This window comes from Erpetoichthys calabaricus, chromosome 1 (assembly GCF_900747795.2).
Source record: "Erpetoichthys calabaricus chromosome 1, fErpCal1.3, whole genome shotgun sequence".
Classification (NCBI taxonomy): domain Eukaryota; kingdom Metazoa; phylum Chordata; class Cladistia; order Polypteriformes; family Polypteridae; genus Erpetoichthys; species Erpetoichthys calabaricus.
The window spans coordinates 294,534,823-294,562,718 of record NC_041394.2 but is presented as its reverse complement, the minus strand read 5'-3'; the positions used below and the strand labels follow the sequence as shown (position 1 = coordinate 294,562,718).

The 27,896-nt window shown below is 39.2% G+C and overlaps 1 protein-coding gene across 1 annotated transcript in view; it reads left to right on the top strand.

Annotated features, from left to right (window-relative positions):
- Positions 1 to 27,896, top strand: part of ttll1 (tubulin tyrosine ligase-like family, member 1) — a 48,422-nt gene that overhangs the window by 7,751 nt on the left and 12,775 nt on the right. The window contains exons 2-3 of the mRNA XM_028816961.2: positions 7,986 to 8,123; positions 26,750 to 26,958. Of these exons, the coding sequence (XP_028672794.1) occupies positions 8,011 to 8,123; positions 26,750 to 26,958 (322 nt within the window). The 5' untranslated portion in view covers positions 7,986 to 8,010. The remainder of the gene's footprint in view (positions 1 to 7,985; positions 8,124 to 26,749; positions 26,959 to 27,896) is intronic.

The window sequence follows — 27,896 nt, the reverse complement described above, 5'->3', positions numbered from 1 at the left end:
TCCATTTGAACTTTTATTTGGCAAGCAACTACAAGGGGTGTTGGATATTTTTTGGGAAGAGTGGATGGGGGTTCACATTGAAACTCACTGGGCTTTTTCACTGTTTTTTCAGTTTTAATGCAAATGCACACAAAAATGTCTTAATGTTTCATGAAATCAAGGCATAGAGCAAATAAACAATGGCAAATAAAAAATAAGTTAAGGAATCATTATGTGTCCTACATTTTATTCAAGTTTTTGATTCATCAAAGTAGCCACCTCTAACAGTCAAACTGTGGTAACCCTTTTGGATTCAGAATGCCAGTCACTGTGTGCAAGTCACCAACTCTGCCTCCAGCAAAATAACCCCAGACCATCACACGTACTCCTTCATGTTTGACAGTTGGTGTCATACATGGAGGAACCATCCTTTCATCAACTCAACAGTGTACAAACACCCTGTGTGATGAACCAAAGATTTCAAATTTTGATTCATCAGTCCATAAGACTATATTCTAGACTGCAGTAGTTTATAGATGGCATTTCAATGGTCTTTCTTACTGCCACTTGGCCAGTGAAAACTGCAACACAACGTCTCCTCTTCACAGTACAAACTGTTAAGCTGTGGTTGAAGCTGTTGTGCCATGAGGTGCCTATCACGAAAGCAGGTGACCCTCAGAAGCTTGTCTTCTGATTGGGTTATGACTTAGGGTTTGACAGATCTCTTCCTATCAGAGTTTCTTCCAGTTTCCATTTGCCTTTGAATTGGGTAGGACACCATACTCACTGACATTTTGATTTTTTTGCAATTTCTCTAAATGAAAGGCCAACAGTTCTAAGGGTAACAATGCTCTGTCGTATTTCATTTGTTAACTGCCTTTTTCACTGGAATTTACAACTTTCTACAGTGTAATATGACCAAGTAGTACTTCAGAGTCTGTTTGAACTTTGCTCTAAGACATACAGAGGGTTTTTAATTAATCAACAGAAATTGGGACACCTGTGCAAATTGTTTGCTTCAACTTACAAGGCTTAATTTACTTTAATTGTTGTGGAAAATGTGTAGGTTATAACCTATTTGTTCCCTGAAGAAGGCCCATTTACAGGTACTGGTCATAAAATTAGAATATCATGACAAAGTTGATTTATTTCAGTAATTCCATTCAAAAAGTGAAACTTGTATATTAGATTCATTCATTACACACAGACTGATGTATTTCAAAATGTTTATTTCTTTTAATGTTGATGATTATAACTGACAACTAATGAAAGTCCCAAATTCAGTATCTCGGAAAATTAGAATATCAATTAAGACCAATGCAAAAAAAGGATTTTTAGAAATGTTGGCCAACTGAAAAGTATGAGCATGTACAGCACTCAATATTTAGTTGGGGCTCCTTTGGCCTGGATTACTGCAGCAATGCGGCGTGGCATGGAGTCAATCAGTCTGTGGCACTGCTCAGGTGTTATGAGAGCCCATGTTGCTCTGATAGTGGCCTTCAGCTCTTCTGAATTGTTGGGTCTGACGTATTGCATCTTCCTCTTCACAATACCCCATAGATTTTCTATGGGGTTAAGGTCAGGCGAGTTTGCTGGCCAATCAAGAACAGGGATACCATGGTCCTTAAACCAGGTACTGGTAGCTTTGGCACTGTGTGCAGGTGCCAGGTCCTGTTGGAAAATGAAATCTGCATCTCCATAAAGTTCGTCAGCAGCAGGAAGCATGAAGTGCTCTAAAACTTCCTGGTAGACGGCTGCGTTGACCTTGGACCTCAGAAAACACAATGGACCAACACCAGCAGATGACATGGCACCCCAAACCATCACTGACTGTGGAAACGTTACACTGGACCTCAAGCAACGTGGATTCTGTGCCTCTCCTCTCTTCCTCCAGACTCTGGGACCTTGATTTCCAAAGGAAATGCAAAATTTACATTCATCAGAGAACATAACTTTGGACCACTCAGCAGCAGTCCAAAGGCGAGACGCTTCTGACGCTGTCTCTGGTTCAAGAGTGGCTTGACACAAGGAATGCGACAGCTGAAACCCATGTCTTGCATACGTCTGTGCGTGGTGGTTCTTGAAGCACTGACTCCAGCTGCAGTCCACTCTTTGTGAATCTCCCCCACATTTTTGAATGGGTTTTGTTTCACAATCCTCTCCAGGGTGCGGTTATCCCTATTGCTTGTACACTTTTTTCTACCACATCTTGTCCTTCCCTTCACCTCTCTATTAATGTGCTTGGACACAGAGCTCTGTGAAAAGCCAGGCTCTTTAGCAATGACCTTTTGTGTCTTGCCCTCCTTGTGCAAGGTGTCAATGGTCGTCTTTTGGACAACTGTCAAGTCAGCAGTCTTCCCCATGATTGTGTAGCCTACAGAACTAGACTGAGAGACCATTTAAAGGCTTTTGCAGGTGTTTTGAGTTAATTAGCTGATTAGAGTGTGGCACCAGATGTCTTCAATATTGAACCTTTTCACAATATTCTAATTTTCCGAGATACTGAATTTGGGACTTTCATTAGTTGTTAGTTATAATCATCAAAATTAAAAGAAATAAACATTTGATTAAACATCAGTCTGTGTGTAATGAATGAATCTAATATACAAGTTTCACTTTTTGAATGGAATTACTGAAATAAATCAACTTTGTCATGATATTCTAATTTTATGACCAGCACCTGTATAATATTCTGAAATTTGTTTTTCAGTTTTTGCTAACCTAAACTTAAACCTCTGGCAGTTTACTGCTTACCTTTTCACCATTTTAGGTCATTCATTACATTTCAGCTGATTAAATTTGAAGAAAAAGTGGAAAAAAACGGAGGTGTTCTTAAACTTTTGACAAGTACTGTGTGTGTGTGTGTGTGTGTGTTTTTATTTTTTTATATATATATATAATATATATATATATATATATATATATATATATATATATATATATATATATATATATATATATATACCGTATGTAATATAAAAATATTGTGTATATATATTTTTAATTAACAGTACTTTTACTTGAATACTGCCTTGGGCTGCACTACTGCTGAACAGGATTTATTTCGTCTAATTATAGTAAGCATTATTATATGACAAGTTTGCCTCTATCTTGGTCTCTTATTAGTCTTCACCCTGCCCTACTTTGATCTGAAAATTATCCTGGGCACCGCCAATTGTGTTGATTTTTACTGTAGGGATGTTAATGCTGTAGGAGCCTTGCCTAAGCATTCAGGACTCCTGCCTTTGTTCCTTGCCAGATATGTGTAATCTGCATGAACTTTTGGGCAATAAAGTAATAGGCGGGGCTTTGACATTGAAAAGGGAATCCCCGCCTTGAGGCATTGCTTAAGCATTCTTTTTAGTTTGCTTTGTAGCCTCAGTCTTTTCAAGCAGGTTTTCATTTTCTAGTTTTGTCCCATTTTAGTTAGAGATACTTGGGTTTTTCACCAGTTCTGCCACGGTCCCTGTAGTTTGGGGTTGAGTTTATCTTCTGTTTCTGTTTTCTATTTAAGCTTTGTTAGTTTTCTAGTGTTCATTTTTTTTTTAAATTTAGTTTTGGATTTCTCTCTTTTATTTTAAAAGGTGTCCTTCAAAGTGTTTAAAAGGTTAAATGTTTTGGGAAATCTTGTTTAGGATTGCTGCAACCTCCGTTCCATTTTCGCCTTTCACCCACACTACCCTGGAAATTTCAGCCCACAAACACAAATGCTTCTGAAAACACTCCCCATACACAGTTTTTTTTTTTTTTTTTTTTTTAAGTCGGTGCGGTGTGGTGTTTCAATATAGATGAGTGAAATAAATTATTTTCTGATTCCAGACTCTGGTTCTGGTTGGTTTGTGGTTATTATGTGGTTCTTCCTTCACTGCATACTGCTCATTATAACTTCTCATTCCCTAACTGGTTCCCCTTCAAGGAAGGAAAACATATACTGACATAGCCAACACAGAAGAGTTGCTTTCCATCGCAATTGTTGTTTGCTTAATATGCATCTAAATTGCGTTATATGTGATTTTTAAAAATTGTGGTCAAGGGACTAGATACGGTGCATGAGTCACCAGCTGTGTATGTACTCAAAATGCAAGGGCACATTCAATCCAATTGGCATGCCAAGACATAGGTGTTTGCTGCATAGTGAATTTTGGGAAATTTGATGGTAACACAAGAAAATTGGCTCATGAGACTGCTCACACTACAAGATAGCCGATTGAAATTTCTGACATTATAGAAATTCTTTGGATTGTACGACAGCCCAGAAAATCAGTCAGCTACTGCAAATCAGTGTTAAAGTCATGCCAGAATCACTAAACATATGCCCAGTTAAAGAAGTATATGCTGCATGTATGCCTAATGTAGGCTGACAATTATGTAATAATGCATTTTTGCTCATTTGCTCATGAATAAAAATACTTTCATAAATGATGTGAAAATGCTAGTGTGGGCTGAGTTTATTTTTGTTGAAAAACACAGTTTTCAAACAAAAATGTAGTAGTGGGAATGTAGCCTTAGGTGTTTTTACTTATTTCAGAATTTCCTCATAGTGGGTGGCATTGTTTTCTGATATGGTTGGATGTCCCCGTGGTGCTGATGAATAGTAGCAATAAATAACTAATAATGCAAAGAGTGGAATTATGTGTAACAAAAAAAGCATACATACAAGTTTTTATTTAAATTGTATAAAGAAAGCACACAAAGAAGGCATACAGATTTTCAATTGTCTTGAAATTTTTAACTTAATAATTAGAGCAATAAGTAGGAGGTCAGATCACTGTTGTTTGCTTTGCAGTTAAATTCGTGAAACAGGGTCAGAGTTGCAGGTGTACATTTGCTTTGGGGTCAAGGGGGGATCATATTATGGCTTGCATACTAATTTCAATAGTAGGGGAGACAATGTTATGTGGAGTTGTTAGTTTAAGACATTAAAGCTATAAATCTAAAAGTTGTATTTTCACTTTTGTTTTTGTTTTTCCATTGTTCTTATAAACTATGTTGTTTATTTATTGAATTTATTGGCTCTGAGGCTAGGGATCTGCACTGGCAATTGGAAGGTTGCCGGTTCGAATCCCATAAATGGCAAAAAGAGACTCTGCTCTGTTGGGCCCTTGAGCAAGGCCCTTAACCTGCAATTGCTCCATCCTGGGTATGACATTAATCTGCATCCATCCCTGCATGCAGGCCCTTCAACCTACAGGGAAAAACTTGGGGGTTGGTGGCAGAATTGGCACTCCAGCCACCATAAAAAAAAAACCTCACACTGTTCCACTCCATCTGAACTAGTGTGCTGCTAAGGTATCACCCATTGCATGGCTGCACTCGGTCCTAATCTGGATCCTGAGTTGGTTTGCCGTGTGGTGGGTGCGGCAATGCGCTGTATCAGTGCGTGCTCCTAACCTCTATTTATTGTAGAAATATTATCAATATTCATCACGGTGCTCATGATTGCTGTCAAAGTAGAAAAAATTGTTTAGTTGTTGTGGTGCTAGGGCTTAGCCTGGGTATTTGCCTTCTTTAACCACTTCCATGGAGCTCTTTGGACCTTCACACATGATACAGTGGAGCTGCTCATGTATGTCTGGTACTAGTCTGAGTGAAAAAGATGAGTTAAGTTGCTAATGTCTGAGGCAACCTCCCACATTCAAACAGTCAAATCTAGTTTAGTGAACCTAATATGCACATGTTTGGGATGAGAGGGGGAATATGCAAACTCCACACAGACAGTGACCTGACTGGAATTCTAACGTTGTTTTCTTGTAAGGCAATCACACTGACAGCTGTGCTACCTACTGTACAATACTTTTGTTCCAACAATTCTTGGATTAAGAATTATGTTGTTTGAAATGAATGTGAAGAAAGAATAAAATGCACTGAGCAAGGGACTATCTAAAGAACCCCAGGATAAATTGTGAGAAAATTTTAGTAATATTGAATTTATTTTTGAGTGCTGTGAGCTGGAATGTAATTGCTGCGTGGAAACAATTTAGTGCCACAAAGACAGTGTCTCCATCAGCCCTTCCCTACAAAGTTATTAAATTACTTTGAAAGAACTACAGAGGCCTCTAAGACTGGGGAAATACTGACTGTTGAGCAATTTCAGTATTACTCCATATGGTTTATATCTGAGAGTGGCAAGAAGGAAGCCACTGTTGAAACAAAGCCATATGATGTGGAGCATAGCTTTTACAAGAAAATACATTAGTGTAGACTTTATTGTCTAATGAGCTCAAAGTGGAGCTATTTAATATCAAAAGAAAGCTAAATTTGTTGCACTTTCAACCTAACGAGTCACAGTTCTGCTAAGGCCATGCCTACGGTAAATTGTGGACATGCTAGCCTTCTGTTCTGGGGTGCTTTGCATCTGCACAGGTAGGGAGGCTGTTGAAATTTAAGGAAAAGGTGGATGATGTCTAGTGTCTCAGACCAGAATTCAAAAGAATATCTGTTTCAAGAATAGGATGCAAATTGTGATAATATCTTGTACTGTAATTGATAGTTGACCCCCTGTTCATTGAATAGTAACTGTTAATTGTTAAAAGGAGACACCCTAGTTAATAACACTCAAAATAATACAACAATACATTTTGTAGAAAAGTTTTATTTATGCATACAAGAATTTGTAACAAACTAACAATTTACAAAAACTGTTTTTTTAATTTTTGTTTAGGAATAGTAATATACCAACGTGCTCTGGAGTCAGCTCATGTATGAATGCTGTAAACTGTCTGGGCTTTCATTTACTTGAACAGAAATGAAGTGTGGAAGCTATTAAGACTCAATAGCTACATAAAAAATATTGTTTGCTGGAAACAAATGGTGTGTAAATTAGTGTTCCTAAAAATGTGAAAGGAAAATGAAGCAGGAAAACTGCTTTTTGGTATATACCTTTTCAGCCTTGCTTGCTAACCTGTAAAACAAAGCTACAACAGGAGTCTTATAGGTTCACGCAACCTGCTGTATGGAATAAAGTAATTAGGCCCAATCTGAATTAGGTAAACCCCATCACCACATGCTACCACTAACCTGAATATACCACACAGCAGAAAAGTAACCAACTCATTAATGCAAAATGCTGTTAACAAAAATATAGTTCTAGCTCTTCTAAAAGGTCAGAACAGGATAAAAACACAACTGCCTTTTTTTGCAGTTTTTATTTGGTAACAGTTGATGAATGATCATTAATTAGCATGTGCATCCTGGACATGATCAGAGGTAAGTGTCTGCATTTGTCAAATAAGTGCAGGACTGCTTTGGCAATGCCATGCCTCTGCAGTATGTGAAACCTATAAAGTATAGTCACTTTGATGCAAGATCAATTATTGAGACTGACTTGTAGTGTATAAGCAAAATATGTTACTGAAGCCTGGGTCATGTAGGTGATTAAATTAGTAATCACAATGTTGTATGTGTTACTAGAAATACAAATTTAAATAAATCATATAGCTGTTCAAATTTATAATCAAAGTTAATGGCTAACATCTTTATTCAAGATTTATACTGCTGCTGTCCAGACGTGATTCTCAGTAATCCCAAAAGACCCTAGTAGGACTAATAAACAAAGTTGGTACAAATGTTTACAAAAACATTCATTATACTGTAAAATACCATTTTATTTCATATTGACTCTAGGGTTATGAAAATGCACATAGTCTTAGACATTTTTCACTGTAGCAGATTCTGATTACAGTACTTCAGTGAAACATAATGCTAATTTAAATGTATTCAGAGCTGTATTTTGTGCAGTACACAGCAGTATTTGGGAAATGTATAAGGCTGTAATGAAGCTATGCATGTGGGATTTGTATTTTGCCATTATGTAATTGTGCTCAGTTTGAAAGTGATAATATAAATACAGTACTGTGAACATCGTGATAAGAGCTACAGAGAAGAATGGGTAAGTTATTTTTCAAAAATGATGCATCACTGTAATTAATAGGCTAAACAGAAAATGTATAAGCTACCACTGAGTTATTTCTAAGATAATTTGTAATCTTATTCACTTTTGTATACAGATTGAAGGTCCAAGGAAGATAGGAAATGGCTGGTAAAATAAAATGGGTAACAGACATTGAAAAATCAGTACTTATTAATAATTTTGAGAAGAGAGGGTGGATTCAGGTGTCCGAGTCTGAAGACTGGAACTTCTACTGGTGAGTAAAAATAAATAAATATTATTGTATGCTCATTTTTAATATACAGCATACAATACTGCAGTAAGAATCTTTTACCCGTTTTTCATGTAAGTTGTTTTTTGCAATTAGAGAAGTGTTTTATAATATACCAACCCATAGTATGTAATAAAACATTTTATTCCACTAGTGTGGATTTCTGCATTAATGTTGCTTATGTTAATCATGGTCTTAAAAAAAGACTGCTCTAACTGCTTTTGTTTCTTCAAATTAAAGGACGGAATAATGGATTTGCTTATTAAATATTAGGGCACGCATTATTGATGCTGTGTTATTATTTTTCTTTAGATGTTTTTCCCTATAAATCAAAATTCTATGATTATCTTTTAAGAATAAATTGACTCCACTAAACATAAAATTCTCATGAAGAAGTCCTTAGATAAGCATTGTGAAAAAAATGCTGTATGTGATTGTTTAGGAGATTAGCATAGCTTGCAGCTCTGGAAATAACCTAGGGTAAAGTCCGTATATTGCCGTAAACTTAAACAATGTTGCTCCATAAAACAATAGGATGGGAGCAAAAAAAAAAATCCCCGAAAATTTATTGCAATATTAGTAATAATTTAGTATGTATTGTCACTATTGCAATATAATATAGGTCTGACAATCTAGTTCTGTCTAGGCTTTTTTTTTTGTAAAAATAGAAAGTAATTTTATAAACTGCTTAATCTGTAATTTTATTTCTGCTATCAATGAGACACAATTGTCACTTTTATTATTCTCATAAGGTAATATGTTGTTTTGTGTTTTTTTTTTGTTTTGTTTTGTTTTCCCCCAAATGCTCCTACATGTTAATAAGATTTCAATAAGTGAGGGGAAAACAGTACTTTAAATTATTTTCCACCTTGAAAGCCAGGTATGCAAATAGACTGCATGTCTGTTTTAACTCAGTGCTTCCACTAAGGGGCCACATGTCAGACTACGTATTAAAAGATGGATGGTGAAGGCGGCACAGAATATTACCACCACCTAGGTGCCTTCCCCTTCTGGCAAACTGCTAAGGAACATTCACACTCACACTAGTAAAGTCAGCTGTAAAACCAAATACTATACATATACTTATATGTGTGCCATATATTAAAGGTATATGTGGTATTCTATGTATGCTGTTTTTGTGTGTGTTTTGTTGGTAATGTCTCCATTATGAGAACATAAAAGTAAGAATTTCATTGTAATATGTATACATGACAATAACTTTAAATTAAAAGAAAGTAATTGATCAGGGTGTTATTGTAATGACCTTGAAAAGCCGGAACTGCATTACAGTACACCAAAAATACCTCAACTCAGCAACAGAGCTGTCAGTTCTCCAACAACACCAAATTGTTGGCCTTTGTGAGGCCATGGATAAATACAAGGTATTGGACAGTCATGATTCAAAACATGCATTTTCCTTATTCCTCTTTGGTACATTCTATGCATTGTGCTTCTGGATGAGCATTCATTGGTTCATTTGGTTGTCAACTCTACTGCAAACCCAGCCCACCCTTCTGATTAACGAGAAAATCAAACCTCAAGACTATTTGGTCTCAGACGATCTGACTGCCTAAGCTTATGTAAATGAAGGCTACAGCTAAAAATCACTATAAAAGTCACCTGTTGTGACGTAGCCTTAACAGTTTACTTGTGGTAGCATCCATCCATCCATTTTCCAACCCGCTGAATCCAAACACAGGGTCACGGGGGTCTGCTGGAGCCAATCCCAGCCAACACAGGGCACAAGGCAGGAACCAATCCCGGGCAGGGTGCCAACCCACCGCAGGACACACACAAACACACTCACACACCCAGCACACACTAGGGCCAATTTAGAATCGCCAATCCACCTAACCTGCATGTCTTTGGACTGTGGGAGGAAACCGGAGCGCCCGGAGGAAACCCACGCAGACACGGGGAGAACATGCAAACTCCACACAGGGAGGGCCCGGGAAGCGAACCCGGGTCCCCAGGTCTCCCAACTGCGAGGCAGCAGCGTTGTGGTAGCATACTCTGGGCAAATCAACATGTTAGATATGTTAGACCTTTGTGCAGCATTTGATACTGCTAATCACAATATTCTGCTATCCAGAAAGGACAGCATCCTGAGCATCTCTTGCATTGCTCTCTAGTCCTTTCTTACCAATATGTCAGCCTTGGCAACAGCAGATACAGCCTAGTGCCGATCATGCAAGGAGTTCTCAGGGCTTTGTCCTTAGCCCTTTACTTTCATCCATCCATCCATTGTCTCCCGCTTATCCGAGGTCGGGTCGCAGGGGCAGCAGCTTGAGCAGAGATACCCAGACTTCCCTCTCCCCGGCCACTTCTTCTAGCTCTTCCGGGAGAATCCCAAGGCGTTCCCAGGCCAGTCGAGAGACATAGTCCCTCCAGCGTGTCCTGGGTCTTCCCCGGGGCCTCCTCCCGGTTGGACGTGCCTGGAACACCTCACCAGGGAGGCGTCCAGGAGGCATCCTGATCAGATGCCCGAGCCACCTCATCTGACTCCTCTCGATGCGGAGGAGCAGCGGCTCTACTCTGAGCCCCTCCCGGATGACTGAGCTTCTCACCCTATCTTTAAGGGAAAGCCCAGACACCCTGCGGAGGAAACTCATTTCAGCTGCTTGTATTCGCGATCTCGTTCTTTCGGTCACTACCCATAGCTCATGACCATAGGTGAGGGTAGGAACATAGATCGACTGGTAAATTGAGAGCTTCGCCTTGCGGCTCAGCTCCTTTTTCACCACGACAGACCGATGCAATGCCCGCATTACTGAGGATGCCGCACCGATCCGCCTGTCGATCTCACGCTCCATTCTTCCCTCACTCGTGAACAAGACCCCGAGATACTTGAACTCCTCCACTTGGGGCAGGATCTCGCTACCAACCCTGAGAGGGCACTCCACCCTTTTCCGGTTGAGGACCATGGTCTCGGATTTGGAGGTGCTGATTCTCATCCCAGCCGCTTCACACTCGGCTGCGAACCGATCCAGAGAGAGCTGAAGATCACGGCCTGATGAAGCAAACAGGACAACATCATCTGCAAAAAGCAGTGACCCAATCCTGAGCCCACCAAACCGGACCCCCTCAACACCCTGGCTGCGCCTAGAAATTCTGTCCATAAAAGTTATGAACAGAATCGGTGACAAAGGGCAGCCCTGGCGGAGTCCAACTCTCACTGGAAACGGGTTCGACTTACTGCCGGCAATGCGGACCAAGCTCTGGCACTGATCGTACAGGGACTGAACAGCCCTTATCACTGGGGCCGGTACCCCATACTCTCGGAGTATCCCCCACAGGATTCCCCGAGGGACACGGTCGAATGCCTTTTCTAAGTCCACAAAACACATGTAGACTGGTTGGGCAAACTCCCATGCACCCTCCAGGACCCTGCTAAGGGTATAGAGCTGGTCCACTGTTCCGCGACCAGGACGAAAACCACACTGTTCCTCCTGAATCCGAGGCTCGACTATCCGACGGACCCTCCTCTCTAGGACCCCTGAATAGACTTTTCCAGGGAGGCTGAGGAGTGTGATCCCTCTGTAGTTGGAACACACCCTCCGATCCCCTTTCTTAAAGAGGGGGACCACCACCCCGGTCTGCCAATCCAGAGGCACTGTCCCTGATGTCCATGCGATGTTGCAGAGGCGTGTCAGCCAAGACAGTCCTACAACATCCAGAGCCTTGAGGAACTCCGGGCGTATCTCATCCACCCCCGGGGCCCTGCCACCAAGGAGTTTTTTGACCACCTCGGTGACCTCAGTCCCAGAGATGGGGGAGCCCACCTCTGAGTCCCCAGGCTCTGCTTCCTCATTGGAAGGCATGTTAATGGGATTGAGGAGGTCTTCGAAGTATTCCCCCCACCGACCCACAACGTCCCGAGTCGAGGTCAGCAGCGCACCATCCCCACCATATACAGTGTTGACACTGCACTGCTTCCCCTTCCTGAGACGCCGGATGGTGGACCAGAATCTCCTCGAAGCCGTCCGAAAGTCATTCTCCATGGCCTCCCCAAACTCCTCCCACGCCCGAGTTTTTGCCTCAGCAACCACCAAAGCCGCATTCCGCTTGGCCTGCCGGTACCTATCAGCTGCCTCCGGGGTCCCACAGGACAAAAGGGTCCTGTAGGACTCCTTCTTCAGCTTGACGGCATCCTTCACCGCCGGTGTCCACCAGCGGGTTCGGGGATTGCCGCCACGACAGGCACCGACCACCTTACGGCCACAGCTCCGGTCAGCTGCCTCAACAATAGAGGCACGGAACATGGCCCATTCGGACTCAATGTCCCCCACCTCCCGCGGGATGTGGTCGAAGTTCTGCCGGAGGTGGGAGTTGAAGCTACTTCTGACAGGGGGCTCTGCCAGACGTTCCCAGCAGACCCTCACAACACGTTTGGGTCTACCACGCCTGACCGGCATCCTCCCCCACCATCGAAGCCAACTCACCACCAGGTGGTGATCAGTTGACAGCTCCGCCCCTCTCTTCACCCGAGTGTCCAAGACATGTGGCCGCAAGTCCGACGACACGACCACAAAGTCGATCATCGAACTGAGGCCTAGGGTGTCCTGGTGCCAAGTGCACATATGAACACCCCTATGCTTGAACATGGTGTTCGTTATGGACAATCCGTGACGAGCACAGAAGTCCAATAACAAAACACCGCTCGGGTTCAGATCAGGGTGGCCATTCCTCCCAATCACGCCCTTCCAGGTCTCACTGTCATTGCCCACGTGAGCATTGAAGTCTCCCAGCAGAACGAGGGAGTCCCCAGAAGGTATGCCCTCTAGCACCCCCTCCAGGGACTCCAAAAAGGGTGGGTACTCCGAACTGCTGTTCGGTGCATACGCACAAACAACAGTTAGGACCCGTCCCCCCACCCGAAGGCGAAGGGAGGCTACCTTCTCGTCCACCGGGGTAAACCCCAATGTACAGGCTCCAAGTTGGGGGGCAATAAGTATACCCACACCTGCTCGGCGCCTCTCACCAGGGGCAACTCCAGAGTGGTAGAGAGTCCAGCCCCTCTCAAGGAGATTGGTTCCAGAGTCCAAGCTGTGCGTCGAGGTGAGCCCGACTATATCTAGCCGGAACCTCTCAACTTCGCGCACTAGCTCAGGCTCCTTCCCCTTCAGAGAGGTGACATTCCACGTCCCAAGAGCCAGTTTCTGTAGCTGAGGATCGGACCGCCAAGGTCCCCGCCTTCGGCCACCACCCAACTCACACTGCACCCGACCTCCTTGGCCCCTCCCATAGGTGGTGAGCCCATGGGAAGGGGGACCCACGTTGCCTCTTCGGGCTGTGCCCGGCCGAGCCCCATGGGTGCAGGCCCGGCCACCAGGCGCTCGCCATCGAGCCCCACCTCCAGGCCTGGCTCCAGAGTGGGGCCCCGGTGACCCGCGTCCGGGCAAGGGAAAACGCCGTCCAAAATGGTTTTTCTTCATAGGAGGTTTGTTTAACCGCTCTTTGTCTCATCCCTCACCTAGGACCAGTTTGCCTTGGGTGGCCCTACCAGGGGCATAAAGCCCCGGACAGCAGAGCTCCTAGGATCATTGGGACACGCAAACCCCTCCACCACGATAAGGTGACGGTTAAAGGAGGGGGCCCTTTACTTTTCTGTATCTATATGCTTCCACCAGGCCATATTACTTGTATTACTTGCACTTGTAGCTTTTATGATATCTATTACACAGATTATACGCAGATCTTTTTCACTGTTAAAAGTGGGTGCTCATCAGAGATCTCTTGGCTCACAATCTCCCTCGGACAAGTTAAGTTAAAATTTAATTCAATTAGAACTCTTTAAAATGAAACTGCAACAAAACAGACTTCCTGCTAAATGACACTAAAGCTCACCTGAGGATAATTAATTTCTTTTTATTAAGTCTAAGTAATGCATGATGCATTATTTTGATGTCATTTCTGATTCCTCCCTTTCTTATTCAAGTGGCAGAAATCATGTTAAGAAAGCTTCTTTACATCTTGTTTGTACCTCTGCAACATATTCTGTGCTTACTTGTTTCTATTTTTGTCTGATACTTAGCTTCTTCATACTTTTAACACATCCTGCATTGACCACTGTAAGTCTCTGTCGGCTCTTCTAATATGTTATCTTGTTTGAAGCTTGTTCAAAACTGCTGTAAGAAAGCTCACTCACACTTGCAAAAGTGAGTACATAGCACCTGTTCAGCCTTGACTGTTTCCCTGTGTCTTATAGGATTGAATATAAAACCACATTTCTAACCAATAAAAATCTGTAATTAGCCATGCACAAGACTACATCAGTGACTTCCTGCAGCACTACAGTTTCTTCACCTACTGTGTTCTACTGATACTGGCAATGTTGTTTTACCCCAGAGTAACCTGTGTTCTGTAAGTCACAGAGCTTTAAACTCTGTTGCACCCAGATTCTGTAATGGTGTCCATAAAGTAATCTGATTGATACAATCAATTCTGATGAATGGTAACTTAAAACACATTTGTTCAGGAAGGCACTGAATTCTCACTACCATTACTACCTTTCTCTCTTTTGACCCTCTCTGTCCAAGTGCTGATATGTATACTGTAAGTTATGATATATCACAAGTTTTATTATTAAGGTATTTCAGCATTTTGCATTTTTATTCCTGATTATTGTTTCTTATTATAATTCAGATGTTTGTGTCTTATGAATGTATATTTTATTAATGTTTAATGTTGAATATTAGCTTGCTTCCAGTGTTAATCATTTAATCGTTTTCTGAGGGGTTGGTCATGTGGTGGGTGTGGCAAAGTACTGTATCACTGCATGTTCCCAACCTGTGCTTTTATTACAGTTGTACTCTTTGGAATATCTGTAAAGTACTTTGAGCATTTGAAAGGTTTTGTATCTTCACTTAACCAGAGTTCATCTATGCCCAGTATACGTGTACTATCTGCTGATATCCACTTTGTTAACTCTCCTAATTGTTTTAAACACGTCTATTATGTTAACCCTTAACTCTACCTGCATATACTGGATTGTTACCTAATGGCCGATCCAGCAGCAACCTTGTTGTGAGGCAGTGTTTCACACTTTTTCATTTTACATGCATCTCTCTTATTTCTATGTCATATTCAATTCAGCAACCATACCTGCACTTCAGAACAGGTAAACCACCTAAAGCTAAGTATGTGTTGGCCTGAACAGTACTTGGAAGGGAGGCAATCTAGGAAAAGCTTGAGTTGCTGCTCGAAGAGGTGTTGGTGAGGCTATCAGGGGGCATTTCCCCCATAATCTGTGCAGTGATGGGGATATTGTGCTGTAAAATGGAGCCATCCTTTGAATGAAATTTAAAATCGAGGTCTTGACTCTCAGTGGTCATAAAAAAAGCCTGAGCATCTTTTGAAAAGAATAGGGTGTTTCTCAATGTCCTGGCTAAACTGGCAACTATGGCCTAACCGTTCTGTCCTCCTAATCATCTTTTGTATGTAACTGGCTGTGGTGGCTGGCCAATAGAGGATGCTAGGGTGCCACCCTCCCTGCTGGAAAATGTTTTTGAGTTTTGTTTCTAAAATATACATTTATAAAATAAACAATAATTATATAGTTTAAGAATGGGTGTGTTTAAAATACATAATAACGTGAAATATATCTATTATATAAAAGGTAAAAGGTGTAATATATCTACATATAAAAGGAAATCCTGGAATGGAAAGCAAATGCAAGGCTGATAATCTCTTAAAGGCTTATGTGATAATCTCGAAAGACATTTAAAAGACTTGCGAGACCAAGGAGACTTGCCACGGTGCGTCTCGCGGGGACCGTAAACATGAGACTTGGTGCCAAGAGTTTGTTCCAGGGCCGTAGGAAAAAAGACAGCGGCTGTACAGGCTTTAAAAAGATCGAAGGGTAGCGTGACGGCAGCTACCCCAAACGAACGCGAGCAGCGTTCTACATCTTGCAAGAAAGAATTCAAACACGCCTGGGGCCAGAAATAAAAGACAGGTATTGCTTTTACAAAGTCACGCGAGACCAGGCAGTGAGCCATCATTTAAAACAAGTCAACAGACCTCTAATCTAGCAGTTGTTGGATTGCTTTTGGCAGGCAAGCATCATGTGCTCGGAGCTCTTAAAACAACGACATGCGACAGGCAGAAGAGGCAGCTAGCAAGCAGCAAAAAGACAGCAAATGATCCAAAGGCATATCCTTAGCGTACGTTCAGCCGCAACACCCTTCACAACACGAGCAGTATTATACGTCTGGAAAGAAAGAGATGTAAACACGCGTGGGGCAGGAAATAAAGAAACAAGTATTTTTTTTACAAAAGGTTTTAAAGTAAAACTGAAAATAATGCATATGTAACAATTCACAAGAAAATAACAATCTCTTTTTAAATTGTAGATTGCCTACCTAAGGTAAATTCATCCCTGATGAATGGGGACGTGGGAATGAGGGATTCTTTCATCAGATTAGCGCTATTTCAGATGTTGAATGGCAAAATGGGGGAGGCAGCTTGATGAATGAGGTCTCCAGGACTTAAAACAATCCAAATCATATTATGTGATATCATCTAATGTGAAATTCTACTCCATACTTCTAGAATTTTTATTTTTATATTGTATTGAGGATTTATTTTGTTCTATGTATTGTACTGTACGGCTCAGAATTAAAAGACAATGAGTAAAATGACAAAGTAGAACTTCATAAAGACATTTACAAACGTTGGCGCTAAACACATGCAGAGCAAGTTAGATGCTATGAAACCAGTGAAATTAGAAAGTCTCCAAAAAAAAAAAAAAACGGCGCTATACACATGTGGAGAAAGTTAAAGGATATGAAAGTAGGAAAATTAGAAAATATAAAAAAAGAAAGTAAAGATCGCAGTAGCACAAACAAACAAACTACCTCATTTAACTATTTACCAGTCTAACTTTGGTTTTGCACAATAATTACTACACTATTGCACCTTAACACTTAATTCTACTTTATTCACATAATTTTACTTATTTATTATGTTCTACTATACTGTTATCTTTCAATCTATGACTTTTTGTTAATCTAACTGATATTCTGCTAACTTTGCACAGTTTTTGATAAGTGGATCAGGATGCATTTCACTGCGTGTTGTCCTGTATAACTATGCATGTGACAAATAAAGAATCTTGAGAATTTCAAAAACGGAGTTTACCACACATGCATTTATTGGTTACTTTGTTAGTGTATATATATTTATCTGTCTGTTTATTTAAAAGCTACATTTACCCCAGGAGTCAAAAACGTTCTGTCTAGCCCTTGTACAAAAACCTAGACAAAAGCTGGGGTATCACCTTGGTAACCCCATGTACTTTTGGAACTGTGAGAGGAAAATAGCACGACTTTACAGACAGGAGTCCAATGCAGAACTCTACTTACTTTTTTACTTTGTAAAAAAAAAAAATTAACTGCTGATGATATAGATCGTTTTGTCTGTGCTGAGATTCCAAACAGAGAAACCTGTCCTGACCTCATTAAAGATTCAGCATATTGGGACTCGCAAGATTACAAATATTGTTTTTACAGAAGTTCTGAAGTAAAAGTGAAACTAATGAAATAGCAACAATTCAAAGAAAAAAAAATCTTAAAAGTGTGTATCCGGAAAACCAAACATGGGGGTTGGCAAGCGACGCGAGCAGGGGGCAAAGCCCCCTAGTAAATAATAATTTTGTTTGGGGGAACTTCACATAATATTCATCCCCTCTCTATAAATATCTCTTCTGGGACACTGTGGGCACTAGAAAAATTGCCCAGTCATTGCAGCAATGTAGCCAATCGCTGACAAAAGATATCCACACCAACATAAATTTAGCCAATTAGCATCCTTGAATCCGATGCGTGAAGGGTGATTAATTCATTGCCCCAGGCAGAGTCCATTGCTGGAGCAGGGACATTTGACATTGTTTGCCAGAATACACACAAACCATTATTAACAATGATGAGCGCACATAATCAAGATAAGGGATTTCAGCTGCCTCCAAAGTCAATAAAATCTTTTCTCCAAAATCCAATTGAGAGAAGAACTTTGGTGGAGAAACTACAAGTCAAAGAGCTTGGCCCAGATCGACTAGACATCAAAATCACACAAACAGGTAAAACTTACATGCAAGGATTCTCCCTTATTGATGTGACAGAAAGGCTTGGCTATTTGGATACAGTCATGTAAATGCCTTATTTTGCTTACCATGCTTATTTTTTAAAACAGCAGGGACAGATACAACATTCACTTTTTCAGGATTTAGGGACATGAAACATTTATCTGAGAACATTAAAAAAACATTAGTGCAGTGACTTTAATACTAAAGTCATTGAGAGATTTGCCACTCAGGGAGGGCAAAATGTCTGCATAAATAAGATGTCACACAAACACACACACGTTCCCCTAATCCCATTTTTCTTTGTATTAGTTGACCTTAACATATGACATCATCCAGCAATATATGGGACTCAAAAATTCCTAATACTTTGTCTTAATAGTGTGATTGCTAACTTTTCTATATGCTGTAGGCTATATTTTTCACTATCTGGTGGTTTTGGTGGTGCAATGGTAGTGCTGCTGCCTTGCAATAACAAGATCATGGGCCCACATCGCGGTGTGGTATAGCGGGTCCACAGCTCCCATCAAAGGCCCGTTTTAAAATAATAATCACCGCGCTCGCGGCTTGGTGAGGGGTCATGGTGGTTGTGTGGCTGAAGCGGTTCTCAGAGCGATTTGCAATGTGGATGTTTCTCACCTAAGTGCATAGGTGAGAAACCGTCCGCATCCATGATTGTTCCTGGGGCTGCTGATTTGCCACAGCTGCTATGCCCTTTTGATAAATAGAAGCGCAAGTCGGCTAAGTGGAAAAATGAAAGATTGAACGAAACGGAGGTTGCAGGAGAATTCAGGAAGCAGGAGGAGAAAGTCAGTGCGGGAGAGCGAGCGAGTGCAGGCTTGCGTGCAGCTGTAAAGGTAGCTTGGGTGTTAGGCCAACACCCGAGGAGTAGCAGTAGTGGTCGCTCCCGCAGAATTGATTCTGAAGGGCGGGAGTGACCGGAAGGCGGATGACTCTCTGCGTAAGGCAGCGGGTGTCGGGACTTGGGGTGTGTATTCCCCAGTGTGGGCGCCCTGGTTGCTGTGGAACCCAAGTCACTGTCAGGAGGAGAGGCAAACTGAACAGCTGAAGTAGGCAGAGTGAAGGGCAGCTGCAAGTAGGGCAACTCCCCTGTTGAGAAGCCTAGACGGGGGAAGCAGGGGAGTCGCCAGGTAAAAAGGCACTGGGCTTGTTGTTGTTTTTTTTTTTTGTTTTTTTTTAAAGAATGCTTCTTGCATTACTTTAACCTCGTTGTTTTTAAGAAGACTTTTTTTCTATTGTTTTTAATGTCCACGTTTCACTACTGTTTTTATGGATTATTTATTTATTGAAGATTTGAAACACTGCACTTTATTTAATTTGAACACGGTTGTGTTCTGTTGTTTTAATAAAAGCACTTTTGCACCATCCCCTTTGCTAGGTTGTGCCTCACTGCTTAGCTCATCGGTAGCATTACAGACGGTGTTGGGTTTAAGGGCTCCCGGACAGCAGACGGGAGCATGCAGCAAACCCGCATCGGCACACGCGGGTCCTCCCTTTGTGGAGTGCCTTAAGTATTGAGAAAAGTGCTATATAGATGTAATGAAATGAATTAATTTCTTTAATCACTAATCTGCTGATTTTTTAAAAAAAATGCAAATTAAATGACTGATTATTTCAAAGAGCATTGATATTGTGCGGTTTGTGCTGCATGCAGCCTATTGGGATGGTTACTGAAAATGACTGAATATGGTATAAGCAGCCCCACCTAGAGTGCTTTTCACCAGCCACTACTTGTAACTGGCTAACTATCTCTCTCATCCCTTTATCAACTAATAGCTAATGTGTGGTGAGCATACTTATGTGAGAATGTCTGCCTTTGCATCAACCAGTTGGATGTTACACATTGGTGGTGAATGAAGCGGTTCTCTACTGTCGATGTAAAGCACTTTGAGTAGGCTAAAAAACAGCTATATAAATGTAATTAGTTATTATTGGCTAAAGGACAAAATCCTCCAGATGTAATGCAGCATAACATATACATTCAGGTTTGGATGATAACCACTTGGTATTTTTTTCAAAAAGGGATGAGATATAATACAAAACAAGAATGCCCATTGCAAAGTGCCATCTTCCACAATCTGCAGATATTTGATTTTTTTGCATTTTTATAAGCTGTGATGTTTAGACTAAACAAAGCTTGTGAAACTCTTTTGAAATGTTCTAGATTTGCTAATCATGCTATTGGTGGATACTCTATATGAAAATACTTGAATCTAATGTTACATTGTTCTGCTACATGATCTCCTAGACAAATTAAACATATGTACTGCTAAGAGAATGGACAATTTTCAGCATCTGTCATGATAATTATCGATATCCATTTGTGCACTTGTCTTGGCTAAATATATAATTTACTGTCCATGCTTTCTTAAAGTGTGTGCTATATCTACAGAATATGCTCTTTACACTATATTCATAGGTGGCTTCAATCCAATTACATGTTTATGTATGTATTTTATCCTGTAATTCTCAGTTATTTCAGAAATTTTTATGAGCTTCCACTTTTTTTAAATAGTTAATCCTGCACCATCTTGGGGCCAGGCTACAATGCATTTATGAAAGGGATTCAAAAGGTTCATATCTGATTGTCAGTCAAGGAGCACATGGGTAGTTAAGACTTCAACAGTATAATTAATACAGCAGGAACTGTCAGTCTTAACAATCCTGATAGTAATGGCAGGGTATCCAGTCAACTCTAGAATTATTAGAATCCCTGAAGGAAATTTGGTAAAACCATTTATCTAATAAAAAATATTCTGCAAGTCCATTGTTTTATTTTGAGAATAGTTTATTCTGTCAAGAATATATGGGGCACAATTATTACCACCCCTCAAGAATATCGTAAATGAAACCAAATAAATGTGCATCCTTCTTGAAACAATTTTTTCTTTTCAGAAAATAAGTTCAAGAACACAGAGACACAGTTGGACTTGTTTCTGCAAAATGTACCAATAACATTAGAAGTTTTCCTCTATCCAGAGAAACATAAACACATGGAACAAGCTACCAAGTAGTGTGGTAAATAATAAGACTTGAAGGACTCAAGACTCGATTTGATGTTATTGTAGAACAATTATGTGGATAGAACTGTCTGACTTTATTGGACTGAATGGCCTGTTCTCGTCTAGATTGTTCTAATGTTCAAAGACATTCTTGGATAACAGGATGGATTAGTTGTCTGTGACCATGTTCTTTTTCCCTGGGGTAAACAGGTTGAACATATCTAAAATCTTTTTTATCCATATTCAAAAATGTGGGTAAATTCAAAATCCTTTTAATTGCAATGAAACTAAAGTTTGTTGATCTGTATAGATTAGGTGATGGTTATACAAAAAGTCACAGGTAGCTGTAAAAACTGTTAAGCAGTTCAAACAGTTACCAAGTAGGATACATTATCTTACTACCCCCACACATAGGGAGAAAGATAGTAAAAGAGGCAAATGAAAATGCAAAGATTAGAGTTTCTTGGTTACTTAGTTTGCTTGAATTTTGTGGTCATAATATTTCTAAATCAACTATTTGACGCCACCTTTCTTAGGAAAAAGCCACAAAATACAATGCTTGAAGTTTTGCCATACATCATTGGAACTCCAAATGGAATCATGTATTGTGGTCAGAGGAGATGAACATTAAGATTTTTGGTTATGAACACCATTTTCATTTTTGGTGCAAAAAGGTAACTGCATACAACAAACCAATACCCACATATGGTAGTGAATAATTGATGCTTTAAGCTGATTGTTCTGCAAGTGGTACAACGAAATTACATTTATGTATTTACAGAAAAATCAGCAATGCGAAAGGTGGGTACAGAAATGCAAATGAAACCCAATCACAGTAATTTAAAACAGTGGGATTATAAAAAGTATTAAAGGCACTTGCTGCTTATTATCAAGGTTACTTCTGCTTTTCAAGGCTGACTGATTATCATTAGTGTATATTTTGGCTTTCATTTATCACTCTTTTTCTGGGAGGAAAATATGATTGTTTAACACCACTTATTTGCCTGTAAACCAAAAAAACATGTAAGGAATTTTGTCTCCCTCTTTGCTTTTTAACATAAAATAAAATTGTAATCTGTGGTAGTGTTTAATAATTAACACACTGTATTTTTATTTTAGATAAATATAAAATGCATAAATAAAATGGGATAAGCACACTTTTTTTCAAATATGCTAAAATATATCTGTACAGTTGTTTTTTGTGTATAAACATTATTGCCTAATTCTACATAATCTATATTGTGATACTGTAGAACCGGTTTAATTATGAAAAAAAGTATTTTCCACAGATTTCTTAAAACATTGTAAGTGGAAGCAAATTTTTGTGTATTTCAGTATTCATCATTATTTTAGTGACTCCAATCTGTTCATGTACTAATTAAGTAATAACGTGACCACTCTGGCTATTTAATGATAGAGTGGGAGTCATTTTATGTATGCAGGTTCAACACAGCATTCAAGAGTCTGTCATTTTTAGTTAAACATTTGTTATAGTAAACATTTTTTTTGTAAATGTTTCTTCAGATTTTCAGACCTACTGTAATATTTATTATTATTAATATAAGCAAACCTTTACACTTGAGCACGTTAAATAACTTCTGTAGTTTAAAAACTTATTGCCATATAGCATAATGTATAGTCATGTGAAAAAGTACGTACACAGTCTTTGAATGGTGTGGTTTTACATAAACTGGACATAAGCAATCATCTAATTCCTAATCAAGTTCTAAATATATTTAACAGATTTAACTCTATCTTTTAGTCAATAAAAACAAGTCAACATGCAAAAGCCACATGTGAGAAGTTTTAATGGTAAGATTTAACATTTAAATTTTACAATGTGTGATCTTTTAAATGTGTCATGAGTGAAACCGCACTTCCCCATTTGCTTTTATAATGTTTTTGTTCTCTGGTCTGTATCAAGAAATTGAAACCTTTGCCTTCAAACGTGGTCATTAATTAAAGCAACTCAATCGTAGGCTTAGGAGTCATCTCTGTTACTTAGACCACAACCTATTTTTGCCTTTGGAACACTCCATGTTTTATAACACAGACCATTTTCAAATCCATTTGGTGTCAGTAGATAGTACTGAGTTTGTGCAAGCTTTAGCTTGTTGTTTGCATGGCAGAGCTGCCATGTTGATAATCAACAAAAGCTGAGAAAGAGAAGATGTATGGCTGATTAGAACATCTGCAAAGTCTGTACTATGGCCTTCCTTAAGGCTTAAAAAGTTAGGGTGTCTAGTATGCATACTCAGCTGTCTTTTTCAACTGGGTGCCACAGTTTGACCATGCCACAAGCTTTACGCACACTTTTATGTGTTGTAAGAACTGCTACATATCAAATGTCCAGCACTATTTGAATAAGTGAAGTGTGGAAAGGAAAGGAGGATTGGATTACTTCATAGGAAAGTGATGCTTGCTTTCAGATCTCCTCCGACTCCGCCTACTTGTTTTTGTAAGAAAAGGCAGAAGGCAGGCATGCTGAAACATCTGAGGTATGATAGGGGTTCTGAAAGAAATGAAAATATTTATCTGCAGAAAATGCAGAATCCAAAATGACAAGAGCCAAAAGTGTTTCCAAGACATGTATAAAGTAATGTTTACCTGACTTACTTTTAGGGCATAAAGCTAAAATCAAAAGGATGCACATTACATTGAATGACATATGTATAATCTTTTTAAGCTAAATAGTAATAAAACAGATATGCTTCTTATTTCCACTCCAAGTATCCTGAAGAAGACAAAAGTTTTAGGCTATGTGCTAGATTATATGAATCCATATTAAGAACATAATTAAGGCAACTTTCTTTCATTTAAAAAACATTTCCAAGTTGTACAAGTTTCTCATGTACAGCACTGTCATGATAGTCTGCATGATGTTACTTCCCAGGGTTGTTGGAAATGACAGTATGTACAGAGTTCAGGTAGCAGAATTATCATACTAGACTTCAATAACTCCATTGGCTTCCTGCTGATTTTAAAGTCCACGGTCTAGCCTATACATATCTTAGTAGTCTCCTTAAGTTATATAAAACATCACATCCTCTTAGTTCCTCTTAGTCCCATCTTCTATCTGTCCCTTCCTCCAAGCTTCACACTATGAGTGTCTGAGTGTTCAGCGATGCTTGTCATAAACTTTGGAATCTCTTGACTTTTAGCTTCTGGGCACCTAAAAGGCTTGTTTTCAAGCTAAAAGGCTTGTTTTCTTAAAATGTACAACTAAAAACTTAGCTTTCTCATTACTGTAACTTTTATAATTTCTATACTATTTTCCTGGCATTTTGTATACATTCTGTGGTTACTTTAATTGTATGTTTGTAAATATTTAAACATTATGTGTGTATGTATTTCATATGACATACAGTATGGAATTATTTTCTTGTCTTTATTTTTTTTTTGTTTTTATTTATTTTATTCCATTACACAATGTCCTTGGGTCCCTCAAAAATGTTTCTAAATAAAATGTATTATTATTATGATTATAAGACAAATAATGAGATAAAGCCTAATACATTCATGTTGTCTTTCCAAAATGGTGGCACACTGGCCAAAAAGTGACTTTTTTAATAAAAAAATCTGATATGGATCAGTACTGCGTCTTCACACATCCAGAGTCCTGGGTCTGAAACCTGAATTTTTTAATGATGTGATTTTGATGTAAATGAGCGACAAATGACAATCATAAAGATTTGTAGTTTCAGTAGAGAAAACCAAATTTATGAGTCAAGGGCTAGAATATTTCAGTTGTAAGACTGTGATGAACAGCCCAGATGTCTTAAATGCCATTATAATACTCAAAGTTCATCAATCTTTGCAGTAGGTCTTTAAGTGGTAGAGTCTGCCTGTTTCTTGGCAGGTTTATGTCAGCAGAATTGGAAAGAGTTGGGTTGGAGGCTGGGTTACAGTTTTTCTTCTAGGTTTTTCATATGTGCAGGTAAACAGGAAGACTTGTAAATCATTGATTTACTCCCAAGTCACTCTCCAAATGTAGTATTGAAATCCTAACCCATATAAGGCAGACATTAACCTCATATTCTCTTTGTGTTTGCATGGGTTTCCTTACAGTTGTTCTTGTTTTAAACTCACGTCCACAAAAGACATTTATGTTAGGGCAATCAGTGATGCTGAATTAGCCTTGCGTAAGTATGAGTTTGGTGGGGTATTTGAGTAGGCACTACACTGGACTGTCATTCTGTCCAGGGCTGGCTGTCCATGACTGTGAACTGGATTAAAAAAGTTTGTGCAAGCTATGTTAATATCTTCTCCTAGGCATGCACAGTCTTTTTTCTGAGGTTCTTGGAGAGCACTTTTGGACTTGATATGATGAAACCACACATGTCAATAACAAGGAGAATACCAGACTCTAGATACTGTATCTGTGGTTTAAATAAAACAAGTGCTACCTGCATACTTCCTTATCATTGGTATCTAATCTGGAACACCAGATTCTAATTTTATGAATTTGAAGTGCTGATAACACTTCAAATTCACATGTACTTTTTCCATGTGACAAAATTTGCATTTTTGTTAATTTACATTATGAGAATGAATATGCCATATCAATTTTTGTGTGATTTGTTTAAGTACAGTATATCACATTTATCTTTAGACACTGTTTACATGACAATTTACTGTTTACCAGTTTAAATATGTTGAAAAAGTCAATAATTTCCAAGGGGCGTTCTTATTTTTTACAGGAATGTTGGGTTTAATATTTAGTGCTTTAGCCACTACACCACCTTGCCTGCATAATTAGTTCTAGTTCTTTCTTCATTCTAAACTGCTTTGGGTTTCATATTGCATGTGTTTCTTATATACTGCCAAATAAAACTGGCAGTGTGGTGGTGTGGTTAAGGCTTTGGACTTCAAACCCTGAGGTTTGAACATGAACAAGTCACCTAACCTGCCTGTGCTCCAATTGCAAAACCAAAAGAAATGTAACCTATTGTGTCATAAATGTTGTAAGTTGCCTTGGATAAAGGTGTTAGACAAGTAAGTAACATAAATGTAAATGTAGTGCTGTTGCCACATTACCTTAGACAGTATGGTGTAGTGGTTAAGGCTTTGGACTTCAAACCCTGATGTTGTGGGTTTAAATCCCACTACTGACACTGTGTGACTATGTCACACTTGACCTGCCTATGCTCCAACTGGAAAACCAAAAGAAATGTAACCAATTGCATCATAAATGTTGTAAGTTGCCCTGAATAAAGGCATTAGATAAATACATGAAAATGAAATGTGTAACCGAAAGGTCCTATTTTCATTAACATATTATTCCTGCTAACACACAAATAATTAATCATGTATTTTTCAGTTCTCTTTGTGTGGCTGAATCCTCTTAGGTAAATGGAACTGAAATGGCCTTTGTCTTTAAAGTTTCTCACATAATATAGCGTATATTTTTAGTGAAGCAGAAGCATGTAGAAATATATATATAATATGGTGTTGATTTTTGTTTCATGGATGTAGCATTGATTGACAAATTTTCTTTCCTCTTGCAGGATGAGTGTACAGACAATTCGTAATGTATTCAGTGTGGACAATGGATACAGGCTCTCTGATGATCAAATTGTTAATCATTTTCCAAATCACTATGAGTTGACCAGGAAAGACCTTATGATAAAGAACATTAAGCGATACAGAAAGGATCTTGAAAAGGAAGGAGGTCCTTTGGCAGAAAAAGATGAAAATGGCAAATATGTCTATTTAGGTATGTAATCCTACTCAGAATAATTATACAAATATTTTAATAAGTCTGTTTAATTGTTCCAATTGATTATGTTAAGGAAAGCACCAAAAGTAGTCTGAAAAAGAAGCAATTTCTTCTGCTGCATAATAAAATTCTACAGATGGCTTGTAGTAAATAGTTTTAAAGTCCAGATTTCCAAATAGATTGAGCTCCTTTCTTTCTGTTGTATTCACATTTAGAAATTGCATATTTCTGAATTGACAAGAATATGAAGCAGGAAAAATGTGTGTGCAATAATATCAATATATTATTTCTACATATTAAGTGTAAAAACATATTGAAATACATAAGGGTAAATATATAAATTACCAGAATACACTCACTCAGTTTTCATTGTCTGGTCTCTAATATTGTTTCCCTTTTATTTTCATTGCTCTGTCTAAAACTTCACATGAAAACAGTAGGCTTGCATACTTTTTTTATCAGTGCCATTCCTTCCTTATGAATTTTGTGTTTGGATAACTGTCCTTTTCATTTCTGTTTCTCTCTCGCTCTTCGCAATCTTTTTTTTTTTTGGTTAACCCTTTTGCCTTCTCCTTACTCTTACTGGTTAAAGCGGTTTGACCATTTTGTGTTTATTAATTCCTAGTCACTTTTTGGATTCTAGCAGACATGTCTTCTTCCTGTGTAGGAAAGAATCACCTACAAAAGAGTCATCCCTGATGAACTGAAGCTGCTTTGGGCCTGTTTATCTATGGTGAATTACAGTAGCTGACTTTGCAGCTTTACCCAACAAAAGTATTACAATGAGAAGTATAGAAAACATCCTTCACAATAAACAAAAATAGAAACCAGATCATAATAGACACTGACTGATGTGAAGCCCACTTTCTGGATTGGTTCTTTTCTTCTACTGGGAAAAACATGCTGAGTACTCATATAAAATATGAAAGAGCTAT